The sequence below is a fragment of the Juglans regia genome, chromosome 14 (assembly GCF_001411555.2).
Source record: "Juglans regia cultivar Chandler chromosome 14, Walnut 2.0, whole genome shotgun sequence".
NCBI classification, from domain to species: domain Eukaryota; kingdom Viridiplantae; phylum Streptophyta; class Magnoliopsida; order Fagales; family Juglandaceae; genus Juglans; species Juglans regia.
In genome coordinates, this window is record NC_049914.1 from 10,411,266 (window position 1) to 10,432,544 (window position 21,279).

A 21,279-nucleotide genomic window follows, 5' to 3' on the forward strand; every position below is an offset into this window, starting at 1 on the left:
GAAATAGATTTTATTACTTTATATCTCATTCCATTATAACAAACTAAAAACTGTATAATTTTAATAAAAGTAATTTAATTTTATATATAATTATTTATATCTCATTTTATAATTAACTGATAATAATTCTCATTTAAGTGTAATTATAAATGTCTAGAATAGACCAACTTGCTTATAACCAATTTATAAATTTACAATAATCTGATATGCTTAAACGACGACGTCAGACAAAGCTGCCAATCATATTCAACGCAATGCATTTTGATTTTCCCCCAAAATTGTCTTGCGCCAATATCGCAGCTCCCTGCCACCGCACACAATTTGAGTTCGCAACCGCTCCGTCATCTCCATTGCCAACCAGGTATACCGACGGCCATCTCTCTCTTCTTTCTCTGTCTCTCTCTCTAAGAAAATTTGTGTATAGCTGAATTTAGACAATCTTTGTTTTAATCGTTGTTTTATTCTAGAGTTGGATGTATTTTTCACAATGCATTCAATGATTCAGAACTTTAGGTAAGAATAATTTGTTTGGATGGCATCCTGTATTGGTCTCCGTTCGAACGAGACTGACCTCATCGATATGCTCATAATTTGATCTAGGAAGATCTCCGTTCAGATGAAATTGACCACATCCGTTCATTCTAAGTCTTTTTTAGAAACAAAAACAAAAAAACAGAAAATTCTTACAGATGGTCAAAGTGGGAAACTTTTCAAGGGTTATTTGAGAAGAGAAATTTTATATATCAGTTCACATCTCATATTTATAGTTTTTATTTTTTTATAGGATGTGGGGTGTAGGATAGTGAATAGTAACTATAAAAAAATTTTTCATTTGGAAAAAGTAGGAATAGGGCACCGATACATGAGGTCCAAATTTAGTGGGACCTTTTCGGACCCTTGCAAATGAAATCATCTCAGGTTATGGTCTTCATGCATGGAATACAACTAATTCAGGTTCGAAAAGATCATGTCTAATTTATTATTGGAAACTACCCAATAACCACTTGAATTCATGTTCGGTTTCTATCTAAAACCACCAAGATTGTTGAAAGTATAATGGAACTAACTAGCTAGGAAGACAACCCATCCATCTATATACGTTGAAGAAAAGAAGGGGGGCCGAAGAAGGTGGTTGTACGTGGGAGAGAGTATGAGAGGGAAGGAAAACCACAACCTAATTCCCACTCAAAAGGCCGGGATGGTTCTGCCAATCTCATGATGGTATATTTGCCCTAATTGGTGGAAGTCAAAGGGGGCCGGTGTAAGAAAGTGGGTTTCGCTAGGGATCCCTCTCCCTCCTATACATACATATATACATATATATATATATGTATATATATGTGTGTGTGTGTGTATGCTTTTATCATTAGTGGTGGTGGTCTCCTTAAGGGCTGCAGGGTCACTCAATGATATGAACGGCATGGAGTGCCGTTCGGGTATTCATTCGTTCAAATGAAACTAACAACAGCCGTAGATTCAAACTATATTGAGTTCCATGTGCTATTGTGAAATGCAGCTAATGAAATGGGTTAGACAATAGACTGGCTGTTGGGAGAGTGAAGTGCTGGTGCTATGCCTCGGTACCAAAAGAAAAGCTCTCCACACTCATCAATCGGCGAATAGCAAGAGATCTTTCACGAGAATATGTTGAGTGCCCAGATATACATTTTGTGTGGAGATATGAACTGAGTTTGCTCAGCCCCTACTGTGATTGTGGACTCCTTTATACTATAAGACTTCTTTCTTTTTCTCTTTTGCTCAGACTTCTTGATATTTGTAGGTTGCATAAGTCCCTTTTTCTTTTTTTTTTTTTTTAATAAATAAATCTGAAACTTACATGAAAAAATCACTTTTTTAAAAGAAAGTGCACGAGACTTGCATATTTTAAAATTGTATATAGCATTACTCTTTTAGAAAAACACCTCCCATATTGCAGTTAAATTTGAACCAGCAAACTGCAACAGGAAATGGCAAACCATTCAAATTCCACTTCTACTGTTAAAGTTGAATGGACAGTTCATATGGGAAAAACAGAATGCCACCATGTGGAGGATATTTCTACCGTAGAGTGTGAAAACAAAGACCTTGAAGAGGCTCTTCAGAATTGGTATAGGCTACTTTTAGTATTAGATGATAGTTGGTTCTGGGAATGGGAATGGTCTCTTCTACTTACAGTTCTTTTTAAGTGTATATAAACTGAACTTAAAATTGTGCAGTTTGAAGAAGACAAATTTGGGCGCACAACAATTGAAGAATGCTCAAGAATCCTTGCTCATCCTAGAAAGTAGCAAATTTTGCTTCTGTGGACTCCATTGTTAGGTTTGTATTTCCTAATACAAAGGTTGTTGACTTTTATTCAAGATTGTTCAATGTTTATTAAGTTTTTCTATCTCAATCAGGACGGCAATGGAAGCTAATCAAAGTCCCGTGTGCCCAGTTTTCTTCTGCCTTGTCAACTGCTTCTGGAAATGTAGACATTGCTAACAAGGATCTGTTTTCATCCATTGACCATCAGTATCTAACTTTACACGCACATTATTGCATAGAGCTGAAAACATTCAGGTTTATCAGGACTACCAGAGCACTGAATATTGAGAACATCGGTGTTGATGATTGCCTACAACGATATCTGTTCAGTTGGGAGGACAGTTTATGGTCAACAAATGTCGACTCGGCCATTGAAAACCATAAAAAACCGACCTCAAAGAATTGGCACTCCACCCTAGTAATAAATTAGCCTATGTCAAAAAGAGTAAGGCATATAACACGATGAAACCACACCCCATGGAGGTGTTCCTTCTCCACATTTGGAATCTTTACATTAAATGATATTACGTTAATTTTCCAACAATGTATTATTAGATCCCCTTGTGAGTAGGATGTTTTAAATTTGGTTTCGGTGATCATTCAGGCCATTGTGATGAAATATCGAAAAGGTCCCTAGCATCAGATCGCTCCAGCATTTGCATTTCCAGAGCCATCTCACTCTTCCCTCCAATGTCTCCCTCTCTCACCCTCCTCTACTCTTTCTTCTCTCACACATCTCCACCTCTTCTGCATCTTCTTCCTCTTTTCCCACTATTAAAGATGACTAGAAGAAGACTACTTACATAGTCCAAGTCCAACCAGATGGATGCCCTTGGCCCTGTACCCTCCAAGTGAAAAGGCCGATGCAGTTCCGGCGTCGTTGGTGGGATTTGGTTTGGGTAGATGGGAGTCTAAAAACTTTGATCCATGTCCTTTGGTTTCTTATTTCTTGTTTTTGTTCATTTCTTTTATTCAAAGGTGAAAAGAATAATTAAATAAGTAATCATCACTCCTGAGTTTTCTCTAAAAACCTAAAGCAGAAAAATCATCTCAAACATGCATTTACATACCTGAGCAACATCTTATTTTTCTCTTGTATTTTGCTTTGTTTGAGACTTCGCACTAAAATAAGAAAGTTAGAATGGTTGAATGAATCTTTGTCAAAAAAAAATCTCTCTTAATTATAATTTGCTACCATAAAAATAAAAGAGAAGTGTTAGATCAACATGGTTTATCGCAATACAACATTAAAAAGAGTTTTACAATTTCACAGAGCACATTAAATGAGGGGTAAGTGACTTAGGAGACGTTTGGATTCGCAAGTCATCTCAGCTCATCTCAACTTATTTCACTATTATTTATTAGTATTCAGCAACTTTAACTCACAATCTCACTACTATTCACAACTCATTTCATTACTATTTACAATCCATCTCAACTCATTTCAACTCATCTCTAGTCATTTTCGAATCCAAACGTCTCCTTAGGCAGAATGGAGGGAGGAAGTGGGAAAGGGAGAGTCATTCAGTCTGAGGAAAGAGAAAGAAGGGGCTCCTGATTTCAGATCCCTCAGTGAGATGATGGGGTGCTGATTTCCCTTAATGAAACGACTTGTTTATGCCACATAAGGAGTGCACGTGTAGTCCTTTGTTTGGGGACTGTAAATAGAATTATTGAAAAAAATAATAATAATAAAATGCTTAAAAATAATTAAAAATAATGAGATTAAAAAAATGAGGGGACAAATTTAAAGTTAAGAAAAAAAATAAAATTATATAAATCCCTTTTAGATTTTAATGAATACTATCTAGATTTAAAATTTACAACATTATTATTAAACAATATGGAAAGGAATGTAGTTAAGAATTGGCCAGAATTGATCGAAACGGGATGGAATTTGGAACAAAATGGATTGAGGATACATAGTGTACCGGTTGTTACACTAAAATGAAAAATCTCGATCGTTCTGACCATAACAAAATGAAATGGAATTCAAAATTATGCTTGGGATGACAATACAATATTACTTTAGAAAAAAAGTCGAATACCTAGAGTCTTGAGATCTAAAATACACATGCATGGAAGAATATAATTGTTGTAACCTTAACCACAAGCCACTGTCTCCAAGTTCTTAAGATCTAAATACATATATCGCTTGGGTATTCTTTAGGGGGGGACAACGTATTCTTTATTTACAACCATCCTAGGCTTGATATGTTTTAACCTCACATCCACTTGTCTCCAACTTACCTAATTGTTATGATAAATATATCATGTATGGTGTGGGAATGTTGAAATATATTCAAAACGGATGGGGGATTTTATTAATCATTTTAGATTTGTTGCGGGTTGGGGGGGTCTTGGATTAGATTTTGGCATTATATTTGTTGTGGGAATACAACCCTTAAGAATGTTTATTCTTATCCTTTTAGGATTGCCTTTGTTCAAGATGTTTCTGTGGCAGATTTTATGGACAACTTCAATGGTTCTCTACAGTGGAATGCAGATTTAGAGCTGTTCAGACTTGGGAAGTGGGTGACATCTCATATTTTTTCAGAATGTTGTATGCTTTGAACATTGATACTAGCCGAGAGGATAGGTTGCCATAGATTCATTCCGAGAACAAGAAATTTTCGCCAAACGTCAGTGCATCTTCAAAATTTGAAAGAATATAGATGAAATGATCTGTATTGGAGAAGTCAAATAGTTGGAACTCCAAATTTGAGATATAGTATTTTCAAGTCTTTCTTCATATTTTAAGTTAGGGCTGCAACCCGGTCTGTTACAGTCGGGTTTGCGCCCGAACCGACCCGAATGATCCACTTCAAGGCTCCAACTCGGTCCGACTCGACCTGAATAAAATCAGATCGGGTCGAACCCGTATGACCCGGCCTCTAAATACAACATCGTTTACTCTTCCTTTCCCTTCCAGAAACGACTTATTCACAGAAATTACAGAAATCCAGAAAGCACACGACCCACAACCATCAAAGAACCATTCAAAAAAAAAAAAAAAAAACATAACATAACCCTAATCATCAAAGAGTTGCCGACAGAAATAGAGAGAAATGGCGAAATAAAAAACCACACGGCCACAACCAATCCTACAAGCCCACAAGAATGGCATCAAGAAACCCAGAAAGCACAGGCACACTTCCACTGTTAGAATTGCACCTTGAGAGAAGAGAAAATGAGATAGGAAATCGAGAGAGCAGCTGAGGCCAAAGAAATGTTTTTGACTCTCTTCATTAATTGATGTTCTGTATTACACATTATCCCTTTATATATTGCACAGACCATATGGGTACAAAGATTAAGGAAAGAGGAAAAAGACAACTAAGTTTCTATTTCTAGTATACAATCAATTCTACAAAATGTACATAAACGGTAAAGCAACATTCTGGCACCAAAAGCATACTGCAGGTTCCTCTTGCTTTATCATGGTGACTGCTGGTCCAGCTTTTGTAGCTTGTTAGCTGCATATCCTTCTGTTGTAGTGTTGACAGAGTAGCCTTTTGTAGCAGTAATAGGGATGCATTGCTTCTCCATGGACCTTAGGACATTCGAGTTTTGTGACTCCCCCTCAAGATGGGCATAGATATTTAAGATGCCCATCTTGAACAACAGAAACTGAAAATTTGCAGTGCTTAGTGCCTTAGTGAAAATGTCTACAAGTTGAAACCTTAAAGCAACATGTAAATGAGTGATAACCTTGGCCAACACTTTTTCTCTAACAAAATGACAATCTGGCTCGATGTGTTTGGTCATTTCATGGAAAACTAGGTTCTTGGTTATATGCAAAGCAGATTGGTTATCACAGTATAGGGTGGCAGGCTTGGTATGCATAATGTTAAAATCTTTTAACAAGGAAATTAGCCATACTTTTGTGAGCTAGTGCTCGATATTCTGCTTCTGCATAAGAACGTGAGACATTTGCTTGTTTCTTTGATTTCCAGCTAACCAAGGAATTACCAATGAAGACACAAAAACCTGTTATGGATCTTCTTGTTTCTGGGCAGGCTGCCCAATCTGAGTCACTAAAGGCCTTGAGGTGTAGATCACATTGAGAGGAGAAGAGTATACCTTGCCCTATTGACCCTTCCACATATCTCAAAATTCGATGGGCAGCTTGCATGTGCACCTCACTTCGTTTGTCCATAAATTGACTTAGTATGCCTACTGCATAAGTGATGTCAAGTCTGGTTATGGTGAGGTAAATCAGTCTTCTCACAAGCCTTCTGTAGCTTGAGGGATCATTTAGTGAATCTGAAGCTGAGTGTGAAAGTTTGTGATTTGTTTCAATGAGTGTGCTTGCTGTTTTGCACCCAAGAAGCCCTGCATCCTCTAAGATCTCTAGGCAGTATTTTCTTTGGCACAAGTGGATCCTAGCAGTTGACCTTGCAATTTCTAATCCCAAGAAAAATTTAAGGATGCCAAGGTCTTTAATTCTGAATTGAGAGTGTATGTGGGCCTTTACTTTATCAATTTCTTTGATGTTGGAGCTGCCTATGACTATGTCATTAACATAGACAAGTAAGGCTATGAAACCAGCCTCATTGTTTCTAGTGAAGAGAGAGTAATATGATTTTGAGGGTTGGAACCCAATGGAGGCAAGGGATTCAGAAAATCTAAAGTGTCATTGCCTAGAAGCTTGCTTGAGTCCATAGAGTGATTTGTGGAGTTTGCAAACCAGATTTCCCTTGGTGGTGGACTCCCCTTTACTGTGATAACCAGGAGGCAATTCCATATATATTTCCTCATCCAATTTGCCATGAAGGAAGGCATTGTGCACATCTAATTGATAAATGTGCCAATTAAGGGTAGCAACTAAGGCAAGAAACACACGAACTCACATCTTGGTAGTCGAATCCTTCCCTTTGAGTGTAGCCTTTTGCTACTAATCTAGCCTTAGGCCTCTTTACTATACCATCAAACTTGAGTTTAATCTTATAGACATATTTGCATCTCATTGCCCTCTTTCCTTCAAGCAACACAGTGATTGTCCAGGTGTTATTCTCCTCTAAGACTTTGAGTTCAGTATTCATGACATCTTGCCAATACTTAAACTTAGTAGCTTCTTGGTAGGTTTGAGGTTTTCGAAGGAGGGAGAGTGAGAGAGCAAAAGAATGGTGAGGAGGGGAAAGATTTTTGTAGGAGAGGTAGTGATGGAGAGGATGAGCAGTAGGGATATGAAGTGAATGTGAAGATGGGTTGGTATGAGCTGTCTGGCAGTAATAATCATGGAGATAAGCAGGTGGGTGTCGAGTTCTATCAGATCTCTTGAGGGTGATAGGTGTTGTGTTGATTTGTGGAGAGGCAGGTGATTGTGTGTAAGGTGAAGAGGGTGGAGGCAGGTTGTGTTCATCATTTTGTGAGGTAAATTCAGGGGTGTTGTTTTCAATAGGGGTTGAGGGAGTGAAATGTTGGGATGTGAAGGGAGAGATGGATTCCTGTATAGGTATTGGAAGGACTAGATTTTAAGTTGGTGGGGTGGTATCAAAAGTTTGGAGTTGAAAAGGGAAAAATGACTCATAAAAAGTAACATCCCTTGAGACAAAACAAGAGTGATCTTCAAGATCATAAACTTTGTATCCTTTGATTCCAGGTGGGTAGCCTATGAAAATACATTTTGTTGCTCGAGGATCCAGCTTACTTCTATGGTTCTTGACAGTGGATGCAAAGCATAGACATCCAAAGACCTTTAAATGAGAATATGAGGGAATAGATGAGAAGAGGGTTTCATAAGGAGACTTATTGTTGAGGACAGGTGTAGGAATTCTATTGATGATGTGTGTTGCAGTCAACACAGCATCTCACCAAAATTTGAGTGGAAGGGAAGCTTGAAAAAGAATGGCTCTGGCAGTGGAGAGAAGATGTTGATGCTTCCTCTCTACCACCCCATTTTGTTGAGGGGTGTAGATGCAAGCTCTTTGGTGTAAAATGCCTTGTGAATTATAGAAGTCCGTCATTTGAAATTCTAGACCATTGTCAGACCTCACTTGCTTAATTTTGGCATCGAATTGATTTTTAATCATGTGAATGAAATTCTGTAGGATATTTCTTGTTTCAAATTTGAACTTCATTAGGTAGACCCAAGTGACTCGAGTTTTGTCATCCGCAATGGTTAGAAAGTACTAATGGCCTTGAATGGAAGGATGTGAGTATGGCCCCCAAATGTCACAGTGAATTAGTTCAAAAGGAGTAAATGTGGAAATGGAGCTCAAATGAAAAGGTTTCCTTTTTTGTTTAGCCAAATGATAGATTGTGCATTGCATATCACTATTACATTTTACATTAGGAACATGGGATTGAATAACATTCATCCTTTGATGGGATATATGTCCTAATCTAAAATGCCACAGATCAAAGTTTTGTGATTGACTAGAGCTTGAGTCTTCATTGTTGGTGTGCTGACTGGAAGTTTCTGTGTTTGATGGAAGGCCTTGAACAGCATGACAGGTTGGGGGTTGAGGTCTGAGGAAATAGAGGCCATTGGAAACTTCAGCAAGACCAATCGTCATCCATGAAGATAGGTCTTGTATAAAGCAAAATTTTTCAAGAAAAATGATGCAAAGAGAAGAATCTTGGGTGAGCTTGCTGGCAGATATAAGATTGAAGGCAAAACTGGGCAAACATAAGACATTTGTGAGGGTGAGTTTATTTGAAATTTTAATTGTGCCTATATGTGTCACCTCAGCATATGTTTTGTTTGGAAGGTGCACCTGAGTGTGTTTCTTACAAGTGATGGTGGTGAGCAGTGAAATGGAGCAGACCATGTGGTCTGTGGCTCCAGTGTCGAGGATCCATTGTGAGTTTGATTTTTGATTGTTTTTTGCAGGAAAAAGATGGCATGCTTGTAAGACAGTTTCCATGTGAGGGGTTATACCTGCCATGTTGGAGGAATGATAGTCAGGAGACTTGGCATCTGTGGCTGTTTGGAGGTCAGTGCTAGCATGGTTGGTTGGCATGTTCCTCTCCTTTGAGTTGAGCTGAAAAGTCTGAGCATTGAGAAGAGCTGATATCTGCTGAATCTGTGCCTCAGTCAAAGGAAGTTGTGGGGCACTCCTGTTGTTTTTTTGGTTTTAAGCAACAGCCTGGTTTGCTGAGTGCGTGTTTGGTCCATTAGTTGAGTACCCAGGTTTGGACTTGGTGAATTTGAAGTTGGGTGGGAATCTAACTAGTCGATAGCATTTTTCTCTTGTATGGCCTATCTTGCCACAGTGGTAACAAATAATGCCTGTCTTGTCTTTCTTCTTGGCTTGACCATGGTAAGCAGCCAACACTGATGGTTCATTTGGGGGCATCACAAGGGATCTAGCCTCCCTTTGTCTTTCTTCCTACAACACTAGAGAAAAGACTCTATCTAATGAGGGTATGAGACTCATAAGAATAATCTGACCTCTAATGGCATCATAGGTATCATTCAACCCCATTAAAAACTTGAAGATTGAATCTTTTTGTTGGACTTCTCCTATGGATTCTAAGGCTTTACAAGTGCACAAGCCACATGAACAATGAGACAGTGGCCTATAATTGTGTAGTTTTTCCCACACTGCATTAAGTTGGGTAAAGTAATCACTCTCGGATTGTGTTCCTTGAGTGATGGACCCTAGATGCTGTTGTAGTTGATAGATGCGCACATTGTCAGGTTGTGCAAACCTAGCTTTAAGCTTATTCCAAAATTTTTTGACTGAGCTCACATATAGAACATTAGATGCGATTTCTTTTGAGATTGAGTTGAGAATCCAAGATATGATCAAGTTGTTACAGCGGAGCCAAGGCACATAAAGGGTGTTGGTGAGTGTAGGAGTTTCAATGATTCCATCCAAAAAACCAAGTTTGTTTATTATGGAAATGGCTAAGGTGAATGAGCGATTCCAAGAGAGGTAGTTAGGCCCTGTGAGGTGAGATGTGACCACCACAGTGTTGGCATTGTCACTGTGGGGCAAAAAGAAGGGGCTGTTGGGGTCCTCAAATGGGGAAGATTTATGTTGTGTTTCAGCCTCAGCCATGGGAGCAATAAGCTATAAGTAAGATGATGAAGATGATGTTTAATGATAGAGATAAAACAAGCAGGTTACACCCGCTCTGATACCATGTTAGAATTGCACATTGAGAGAAGAGAAAATGAGAGAGGAAATCGAGAGAGCAGCTGAGGCCAAAGAAATGTTTTTGACTCTCTTCATTAATTGATGTTTTGCATTACACACTATCCCTTTATATATTGTACAGACCATATGGGTACAAAGATTAAGGAAAGAGGAAAAAGACAACTAAGTTTCTATTTCTAGTATACAATCAATTCTAGAAAATATACATAAACGGTAAAGTAACATTCTGGCACCAAAAGCATACTGCAGGTTCCTCTTGCTTTATCATGGTGGCTGCTGGTCCATCTTTTGCAGCTTGTTAGCTGCATATCCATTTGTTGCAGTGTTGATAGAGTAGCATTTTGTAGCAATAATAGGGATGCATTGCTTTTCCATGGACCTTAGGACATTCGAGTTTTGTGATTCACGAAAGGGATGTATCGGAAGTTTTTGAGAAACCAGAGGTATGCAACGAAGCACAACAAGAAGAATGGTGGTTCTGCATTTTCGGGTTCTGGCGCTTTAGCACATTACGTAGTTTTTCTCTTCTTTTTGTGAAATAATTGGAACAAATTAAAAATCTAATAAAGCTCACCTTAAATGTACGTTTATACTGCTCATTGATTTGCGGACTCCATTAACTAATGCTCTTTCATCTCCAAGCTTTCATGTACACTTTTTTCTCCGTATTTCTTGATCTTCTCTCTTAGGCCCACCTAACTTTCCCATACAAAAATGGCACATTAATGTTCCTCCTATTAAAGCCTCTGCTAGATTAGGTGTAATGGCGTCTCCTCTAAAATCACGGCCCGTATAAATTCTTCATGATACTTTTAGGCACAGATATTGACATTTTTTTTTTGGCAAGGAAATACTCTCTCGGGACCTTTGATGGTCGAGCTTGGCAACTCGATGAGCCTGAAATCCATAAAAGTGTTGAAGACTTGCCAGAGCTGAGTTTAGAAATAGGCTTCATGGCCAAAGCTGGAGGTGTTGCAGTTTTTTACTTGAAAAGTTCAGACGAGTTACACCCAAAATACGAACCCGCTATTTGCTGGGTTGGAGACCCGCTCAGATCATAACCCGATAAAAAGTAGGGTCGGGTCGGGTGAGTCTCATCGGATCCAACGGGTGATCAGGTCACATGCACAGCCCTATTTCAAGTCTTAATCAGTGACTATTAGTTTATTGATATTTATTTTTATTTTTTATAAAATGTTTAAAGATTTAAAAAAATGTGAAAATTAAAAATGAAAATAAATAAAAAAATGAATTTTGCCTAGGCTGTCACGCCCAACGGTCACTATTGGGCGGCAGCCTTACATCACTCTTTCGACAATAAAAGACTATGATCCAAAAAAAGAATAATTGTGAATAGGCCACAAGAGATGAAAGAAAATCACAAACTTGAGGCCACATTGAAATGAAAAATTTTTCATTTAGTTTTAAAGATTTAGCTAGAAGAAAGTATTGATGCATGCTCGCCAAAACCTTCCAACTTGCCAATGTTTTAAAGACATATATTCATATATGCACAACTATAGACATATTATAGGTTTGTGTGTCAATAGAATTTAAACAGACCATAAGAAATGTCACCTTTGTCTAGGTGTAATGCACAACTATAGACCAATAGTCTTTGCAAAAAATTTTGGTGAGGAATGATGAACAGATTGTTTAGAAATCTTTGCAAAAAAATTGCCCTAAATATGGGAGATGCTATGTGATGTATGATGAACAGATTGTTTAGAAAGATGATGACAGTTGCAGAAAGTAAATTTTGGTTCCGATTTATTTTTCCTTGCAAAGTATGGTAAAGTTCAACTCATCTCATTTCATTTAATTATTATAATTTTTTTAAATTTCTATACAAAATAAAATAAATAATTTAATTTTTTTAAATATTAAAATAAAATAATATTCTATTAATATTTTATTTAATTTTAATCTCAACTTATCTCATCTATAAAAATAAATAAAGTAAATATCTCGCTGTTCAACACTGGCCAAATATTAATATACTGTTTTTTTTTTTTAACTTCACATATCTGGTCTTATAATCTACTCCTCATTCCAGGTGCTCACATGAATTTAAGGCTGCAAATGATTTTGGCCACATCAATTACAAGATGCAATTAGGTTGACGAAAAAAATTAATTAGAAAATAATAATTTAAATAAAAATTAAATTGTTAATTAACATATGGTTAGTATAGTTGCAAAATATGAAAAAAAATTAAAATTATTTATGAAAAAATAATATTATATTATTATTTTGATTAATCTAATGTGAATTTATAACTTAAATGATTTTAACTTTACGCAAAACACGTACTTTTAACTATATTTTAGAGATGTCTTTGAATCTTTGATGAAACTAATATCAATGCCATTATCCTGACTCTTTTCCTTAATAACTGCATTTAGAAGAGTAAGGTGCCTTTCAGGCATTTTTTTTTCCGTCGTCGATTGGCTTTTCTTGAAAAAATCTTGACAATGTATAATTTAAGAAAACGCTTTACCATTATAGATTGGTTCTTTATGTGCAAAAGGAATGTGGAATTTGTGGATTCCTTAGCACTCCATTGTGAGGCAGCAAAGGTTCTTTGGGATGAGATCTTTAATAGGATTGGTATTGCTTTGGTGATGGCTAGAAAGATGGTGGATTCACTGGCTTGTTGGAAATGTATCCAGAATAACCACCAAATCATTGCCATGTGGAAGATGATTCCTTTATGTCAAAAGAACAACGACATTAATTTTGAAGATAGAAAGCGCTCGTTGGGAGAGATTAGATATTTTTTTCTTCCATTTATTATTTCTTTCTTTGGTCATCTACTACTTGATGGGGCTAGTTTATAATGAGGTGTTCTCTATTTTATACTCCCTTTGCATAGGCTATGCCCAATTACTTGTTTAATAAAATTTCTTTTTAAATCTAAAAAAATTAAGTTCTCTAACTTAGAGCCAAGACTAACACAATCCAACATACAATCGGCTCAAATTCATTCAAAATTCCCGACTTCGTTTAACAAACGTAAATCAAAGAATGCCGTGAAATTAAGGTCAACCGAAATAAACATAGTAAAAAAGAGTTGACCCCCCACAAACGAATTAATGAAGTCAAAGATCTACAAGCTTACTAAACTACTGCTACTGCTACTGCACCACCGTTCGGTCCAAACGTCGCATATCAAAATGTAACAAGAAAGAAACACTATATTTCTCCTCTTTTTTTTTTCTTTTTCTTTCTAACGTCGAAAATCATACTGATTAGATGGCAGAACCCCATAAATCCTTGGGCAACAGTATGTTCTGTCCTGTTCTCAGAGTATCTGTGTCAGTTTAACAGATTCAATGTGCAAAATTCCCTGTGAAATGTAAAAGGACAATTTTCTTAGGAGGAAGTTCCTCCAACCTTGTCTACGAACTCGACGGGTACCAATTGAGCATGAAACAAGACAAGCTTTGTTTTTTACTTTAAGAAAAAAAAAAAAAAAAAAAAACCCTACGGTTATCTTCCTTTCTCTTCCCTTTTTAAAGGGTTCGAGTGTACTGGTCAAGACAAATTTACTTATTTAATCTCATCTAAACCATTTCAAAAGACACGAAAAAGTATTGTGATGCCGCACCACACAAATACCGAATTGACTAGCTTCCTCAACTTGATATACAAAATGAACCTATATACTTCAAATGTTCTATGACATTCAGGCAAAAATGCAATATTTGGAGGTAGAAGCTGAAGCATATTGATATCCATCTGTACGGGATATATTCAATGGCCTCAAAGAAGATCAAGTTTCTATTCTACATTTCCTCTGACATCAATGTACATCTAACAACCTTCAATGTATAACACGCACCTTGGCTGGGGATTACCATGCTGCCATCATCTAATGCAAGTCGATGACCACCCTGCAAAAAAAGGAAATTACAGCATTGAAATCAGATAGCAAGTACACCGAGAACAAATTATTAAGATTCTAAATTATCCTTCAAGTCATAATAGGCAAAACATGTACAAAATTCAAATAGCTATGCGAGTTTCAAAAATCTTTTCTAACTAAAAACTCACTCATTCAATTTGCCTGATGCTTAATAACTTAATCCGAATACCCTCAGATGGATTTAAGTCTTCCCATGAGCTTAATGCTGTCTTCACCTTCCAACTAAAAGAAAACTAACAAATAATTTTGGTCACACAAACTAAGAGGATGATGCTGTCATTTCAAACACATCAGGGGAAATCAGTGTGCCTTTAAGAAAAGACAGGTTTTTTCAATACTTTGCCCCTTCAAAAAATGCTGCAATGCCGAATCTTTTATAACAATTCACTATGATATACTTGGCACACATGTTCTTGTTTAGTAGCTCTTTGGGTTAATTATAAGTCACGGTGTTGCACTCATAATTGAGAGACCAATTAAAACAGTCCAACTGGGGTTTCCCAATTCTATTTCACTCTACATACAAGTAAGTACACGAAATTATATGATACACTTCGATAAACAGTATATATATGTATGTATATAGGACCCCATTGTTCCTTATGGAGAAGACGAAAAGGCCGCACACCTCATTTATCCTATCTGAGTAATACAAGCCTACAACCTAAAACACCAGCAACAGAATAATTAACATTGGCACATAACCTAACAACAGATCTGACCATAAGTTTTATTTCCACATGAATGATGGCAATCAAATTAAACTACAAAGTGAAGGTAATTAAAATTTAATGTGTGGCCTTATGCGGGCCAGAAGACAATGGAGCCAAAGGACACTAAATCCAAGGCCTGGTAGTGAATCTCTTTTTGGCTTAACATCATATGGTGAATTATGAGAAATGACAATGCGATATATCAAAAAGGCACCGTATGTAGAGTCATTGTGACAGTGTCGGGACCAAAATAACTTTTCACTACGTAACAAACAAGGCCCAAGTCCTGTAACCCATTATTACGCAACGATTTCACTACATACAGAACTAGATGACAGCTTTAAGAGAGCTCAAAACAGAAAAAAAAATAGTCTTCGAGAAACAAATGATTTGATATAAAAATATACACACATTCCAAGTAGTGACACAAACAAGAGTGCAACAGCATTCAGAAAGAATAGCACTACTGAAACTACCTGAATAATTCCTCACAATAAGCTTGCACTAAGGAGTTCAACTGGCCTTTCTCTCCCAAATATTTCGTCATCAAAATCATCATTTATGGAATTTTCTTGACAGATTAATTTCTTGTCTCGTGTAGAATTTAAGCCAATATCATCACAAAGCAGATGACCCTGATGAGTGTCACTGTGCTCAGATCCATGATTCATATCAACATTATCCTCCACATTTTGTCTCACATCATTCTCTACAAGTTCCATTCCCTTATCAGATGGCTCTACATTGAGATCAGAGCAGAACTCATATCCAGTTTGATCCCCATTACCATGATATGCAACGGTCACTGCCCCCTGGTCAGACTGCTCGGCAGCATCTTTCTTCTGCCTTTTCCATTTCTTCGTAGATGAAGTACCATCATCTTCAAAATCTTCTTCTTCTCTTTCCCGATGTAAATAAACCCATAATTTCCTTTCCCCGTCAAATTGCACACAAGGATCACGTTCATAATGCAAACGGTCCAGGGCCCCACTAACAACTTGATTAACTTGTGCGTCAGACACGTCTTCCACAATATATTGGGAATCTCTAATCAACGTACAAACATCTGCTCTGGTACCAATACTTCCAGGCAATCTAGCAGCAGCATCTCTCACAAGACAAAGAATAGTAACATGTGGTGGTCGGTTACGTTTAAGCATGAAATGGTCTCGAGCTTTTGAAGTAGGCTTTCCACCACACCTTCTCAAGGGAGCAACAATGGATTTTCTACCATCAGCTGCCGTGTAAGAGAAGGCCCTGTCAGGAACTGAATACCTAAGAACTTCCTCCATACGAAAATAGGAACGGACTTCTTCAGAGCTTGGGCTAATGGTATTAAGACTCTTTTGAGCTCTCAGGTCCCTGAACCGTTCTTTCTCATCCAGGTTGATCTGCATCAGTGCCAGAGGCGGTTCAGGGAGACTCCCTATTTGTCGAAGTGTCTCCTGACCACTTTTCAGCCAGTTAGCAAAAACATCAACTAACTTCACCAGCATTTTATGAGGAAGACTCCAAGTCTCAGGAGATGTCACCTCCTCAATGGTTTCGTGATCTGATGAACTATGAGAAACTGGACCAATCCAGGACCAACTTTTTGCAGACGTTTCATAGGATGCAAGTGCCTTCCAACCTTTTGCTCCTAAAGGTGCTGTTTTCGATGAAAATATCTTCAGAACTCCTCTCACTAAATCCTGAAGTGGCTCTTGAGTCTCAAGGATACAAGGATCTCCAGGGTTCGACCTGACACGATGAACAATCTCCTGAACAGTGAGATTCCCTTGTTTGCCATGCTCTGGGACATTGGCATCCACCTTCTCGTGAGAAGGAATCCCATCAACACTTTCCTTGTGATTTTTGTTCTGCTCCTCTAGGGGTTTGCCAAGCTCTATATCTTCTGAAAGTGGAGTAATCATTGCCAACCGAACTGCAGAAAGAAGATGTATAATAGAAAATGAGAAGCCCGTATGAACTGTAGGTGTAATGAGGGTAAATTGTTTTTTCTGTAGTTTGGTTTCCAGCTCCATCTCCACTGCTCCCATTTCTGCAACACGTGGCGCAGAGTTTTCCATGTCTGAACTACCAGGGTCTTGGTCTAGTTTCCTTTTCGTTTTCTTCTTCAGATGAGTGGAATCATCAACTTGCCATGGAGCATCAGACTGTAGATCACCATCTTCATCTCTTTCATGCATCTTTGTTATATCCTCCTTTCCTTTCCGCTTCTTTGTCACTGAATTGCAACCTGTTAATGGAGCCTCAGGTCTTCCCTTATGATCATTTAAACGTGCTTCTTTACCATGACCTTTCTTCCCAAATCTACCCCTCGCTTTTTCATCTGCCAACAATTGTTTATCAAGTGGATCATCCTCAGCAACATCATCATGGAAATAATCACGGCCAACATCTCTTTTCTGCTTCCGCTCAGCAGGGTGAGTCTTCAATGAGGACGTGTGTAACCTTTCAACATGTTCCCCACGTACCTTACCATTCTTTCCAAATTTGTGTGCTTGTTTCCTACTACTATCATGATTAAACTTACCCAAGCCCGAAACGTAGCTGTCTCTAAAAGACTTAGTGGCAGAATCGTACAAGGGACTGGTATCCCGCATCTTACCCTTCCGCTTCAAAGTGTAGTTTTTTACTCCTGGCACATGCCCATGATTCCTAAACCCACCAATTTGTTTTGAAGGATGCATGGTCCCTCCAACATCCCGTACATTCTCCTTCATGTTTTTCTTCCCAAATATGGGCCTTTTAGCATCTAGGCCAGACTGCAACGACTTAAATCGAGAGCCTTCTGCAACACCAACTGGGAAAGCTAACTTGCTTCTTAATAAAGGATTGGTATCCGCATCGTAGTCGTCAAATTGTTCGGATGAGTCTGATTCTGAGTCTGAACTTTTCATCAACATTCTATTACCCGTCCCATTCTGCACAAAATTACCTTTAATCTTCTCTTGTGATGGTTCTGCTCTCAACTCAGACAGTGAATATCTTTCATTCATCTGTGGTAAAGAAGTTCTAAGTGACTTGTAATTCAGATCAGGAGACTCCCGCTTTGTCTTCCATCTTTTACTTTTAGCATCCCAATCATCAGCTCTAAACGACGAATCCATAGCAAAAGCCGCCCCCTGAGTTTTCTTATGCAAAAATCGTTCGGCACAATCTGATGAGCCAACTCTATTTGCTTTCACATCCCGGCCTTTAGATGAAGCCCCAACTGAGAATTGCTGAACATTATCGGTATACCTGGAATTCTTAACAAAGCCATAGGAGGTTTTCATATTAGGAGGCTTTGCAGTCAACACCTTTACCTCTGACAATTGACTTGAATTCCTGTTCCTACTATAGGCAACTGACTCACTTTTTGAAGACAAAGGCACAGCCATAAAACTGTCATCATTTCTTAAAAGCCCACGCTTCTTTCCAACTTTCAAAATCCCAGATTTCTCCATCACACTGCCACGTGGGACATTTTGATCCAGTAAGAGAGCCATTCCATATGTCATTTCTTCAGAATCATGACTGATTCTCATCTTATCCCTTGGCCTGAATGCCGCTGCCGAATCATATCCCACAGCCTTATTCTGCCAAGGAAGAGCAGGTACCGAACCGTATGGCCCAGAATTTATATCTAAACCATGGTAAACAGAAGGATTGCGGCCTGCTAAATCCTTAGCTGATGGTGGCTTCGACCCAGCCAACTTCAATATACCTTTTGCATTCGGCTTTCCTTTTTTTTCTGGCTCCAAAGTCATCGACTGTCTTCGTGAAGGAATGCCCAGATTTGTGCCTACTCCAGAAGCAGAATGACGACACATTTTCTCTGCAGCTTTCCTGTCCTTGATGTTTCTGCTCCACAAACGTTCACCTGACTCTCTCTCTGATGAATCAGACTGAAAGTCTTCCACTTTCTCATACATCAAACTCTTTTGGCTTTTCATTATCTTGAACACGCGGAGCCGCTCTTCAATACTGTATCCCCTACAATTAAGCCAAGCATCCCTTATCTGACAAAGGTTACTCACAATATTGTTCTGATAATTCCTCAAAAGATGGTAGTGTTGCTGCTTCTGAAAGAAATTCAAACCTTCCCGGTAAAGTGCTACCCTTGGCTCACACAAACCTCCCTTCAAGGTGTCAAACAATTTCTTAATTGGGCTCCCAAAGTGCAAATTGCAACCCGTAAAAATCTCTTTGAGAGTAATCATATACGTTTCTTGGTCCATGTCCGGGAGAAACTTGGTGAGACTTAACCTCTCCTCGTCAGTCAACAATTCATTCCACACATCCACCGACAATACATCCTCCAGACCAGGAAGGTCACAGAGCTCTAATGGAATACTACAAGTCTGACTCCCAACTTGGCAAAACTCTGCCTCGGTTTCTCCCAATTCAAACAAATCAAAGTCGTCGGACCCTGCCCCAGAATCTGCATCATCAAAGTCATCAGCGTCATCCGATTCAACCGCCGAGCTACGCCGTTGAAGCTCATCCTCATCGCTGGACATAGTCTCCCCACTACTAGGCGAAAGCTCCGTATCAAACCTCGACACCTTAAAGCTATTCTTTTCAATCGCCATGAAACATCCAAAAATAGAAAACTACCCCAGCTATAATAAACCAGAATTACAGCTCCAATTAACCGGTTTCACATATTCGCAGCCGTTGGTGGACAGAGCCAACTCAAAACCCTAAAGAGAAAATATCAAAATTAAGAACTTCTACCAAAGCCAAGTCCTAACAATTGCGACTAATTATACAAAACGAATCAGGAAAAATCAGAAGAAAGAGAGCGAAAATTCGAATTGACAACAATTCCACGAGGGGAGAAAAAGAGAAGGAAAAGGAATTCTTGAAAATTAGGGATAAGACCGAAGAGTACCTCATCCGCGACCCGAAGAGATTCTATGGAGAAACCGAGCACGAAGTCCCAGGCATCGAAGGCAGAGAGAAAACGAAACTGAGTATGAGAGAATCTGCGAAACCCTAGGAGAGTAGGGACGAGACAGGTATACCTATATATAGAGAGAGAGAGAAAGAGGGAGGGGGGTCGCAGGGGATGGAGAAGACGATGGTGACATGGAGGCAGGTGAGCCGACTGATTTAGGAGGCCGAAGAAGATGAGGAAAAGGACGAAAAGGGGCAGAAAGGAGGTGTGTTTGGGGGAGAGGTTTAAAAGAGAAAGGAGAAAGGGAAGAAGAAGAAAGACACAGAAAGAGAGACGAGAGAAAGAGAGAAGGCGGGTGCGCAGAGGTAAAGAGTAGTGAGAGAGGGAGAGAGGGAAGGCAGCGAGTGCTTTATTTTTTTTTTATTTTTTTTTAAAGAGACCGTTGTAAATTGTAAAACGGGCCTTCATTTTCTTGGGCTTCCCAACCGTATTGTATTGCCCCTAAACCCGGCCCACTTTCTGTCCTCTTCCCGCCTCCTTTTTTCTCCTTTTCACAATTTTATAATACTTTATTTATTTATGTTTTTTCCCCTCTTTTCTGTATTTTGAATTTTCCAATAGAGTTTTGATGTAATATTGTGAGAAGAAAAAATATATTTATCATTAATTTTCTTATCATTCTCTCATAATCATATGATATGGTATTAGATGATAAGTTTATAAGTAAAATATAATAAATAGTCTTCAATCATCTAATCTCACGTCATGAGATGATAAGTGTATGATCAGAATTGGAATGATGAATAGGATTACTCGTAAATAAAGGTACTTAATAATTTTTCTCAAGTTCAAAAAATAAAATTTTGCTACACAAATAAAATGCTCGCAGGGCTTCGAACAAAAAAAAGAAAAATGTTTTGGTCATATATATCCAAACCCTCGGGAAGCTCAATAAATCAGGGCTCGTTTAGGGAGTAAGATGAGAATTTTGTGAATAGTAGTAAGATGGTTTGAGTTGAATATTTTTTAGATTTGAAAAATGAGAGAAAAAGTTGAATTATTTTTTATTTTTTGTTTGAAAGTTTGGAAATATTGTAATGATTAGTTTGAAAATATTTGTATTTGAATTATGTTTGAGAAGGAGATGAGATGAGAATTTTAAGATGAGATTTATTTCCTAACAAGCCCCCAAACTCCAAGTCCAAACTCTCCTCGGTACTTCCCCACTCAATTAGCATGTTGGACCAATTACAGGCTTATGAATAGGGATGACCATATGCGAGATAGTTCGTAAACTCAATACGAACATATTATGAAATTTATAAATTTGAG

The 21,279-nt window shown here is 38.2% G+C and overlaps 1 protein-coding gene and 1 long non-coding RNA gene across 5 annotated transcripts; one reads left to right on the forward strand and one right to left on the reverse strand.

Annotated features, from left to right (window-relative positions):
• The first annotated feature begins 235 nt into the window (after window positions 1–235).
• LOC108993944 lies at window positions 236–3,227 on the forward strand. 3 transcript variants are annotated; one of them, XR_004798311.1, is made up of 5 exons: window positions 236–361; window positions 1,517–1,776; window positions 1,965–2,107; window positions 2,217–2,319; window positions 2,400–3,227. It is a non-coding gene; the product is annotated as an uncharacterized LOC108993944 (long non-coding RNA). The 3 variants fall into 3 exon arrangements; XR_004798312.1 differs by having other exon boundaries at window positions 1,517–1,646; window positions 2,400–3,225; XR_004798313.1 differs by lacking the exon at window positions 1,517–1,776 and having other exon boundaries at window positions 2,400–3,224.
• A 10,793-nt stretch (window positions 3,228–14,020) lies between these two features.
• Window positions 14,021–20,323, reverse strand: LOC108993964. 2 transcript variants are annotated; one of them, XM_018969033.2, is made up of 3 exons: window positions 19,942–20,323; window positions 15,536–19,750; window positions 14,021–14,314 (listed from the first exon to the last, which is right to left on the reverse strand). In XM_018969033.2, the coding sequence occupies exon 2, from the start codon at window positions 19,637–19,639 to the stop codon at window positions 15,548–15,550; it is 4,092 nt and encodes a 1,363-aa protein (XP_018824578.1). In that variant the 5' UTR covers window positions 19,640–19,750; window positions 19,942–20,323; the 3' UTR covers window positions 14,021–14,314; window positions 15,536–15,547. The 2 variants fall into 2 exon arrangements, with proteins under 2 accessions (XP_018824578.1, XP_018824579.1); XM_018969034.2 differs by having other exon boundaries at window positions 15,536–20,323.
• Window positions 20,324–21,279: the final 956 nt, after the last annotated feature.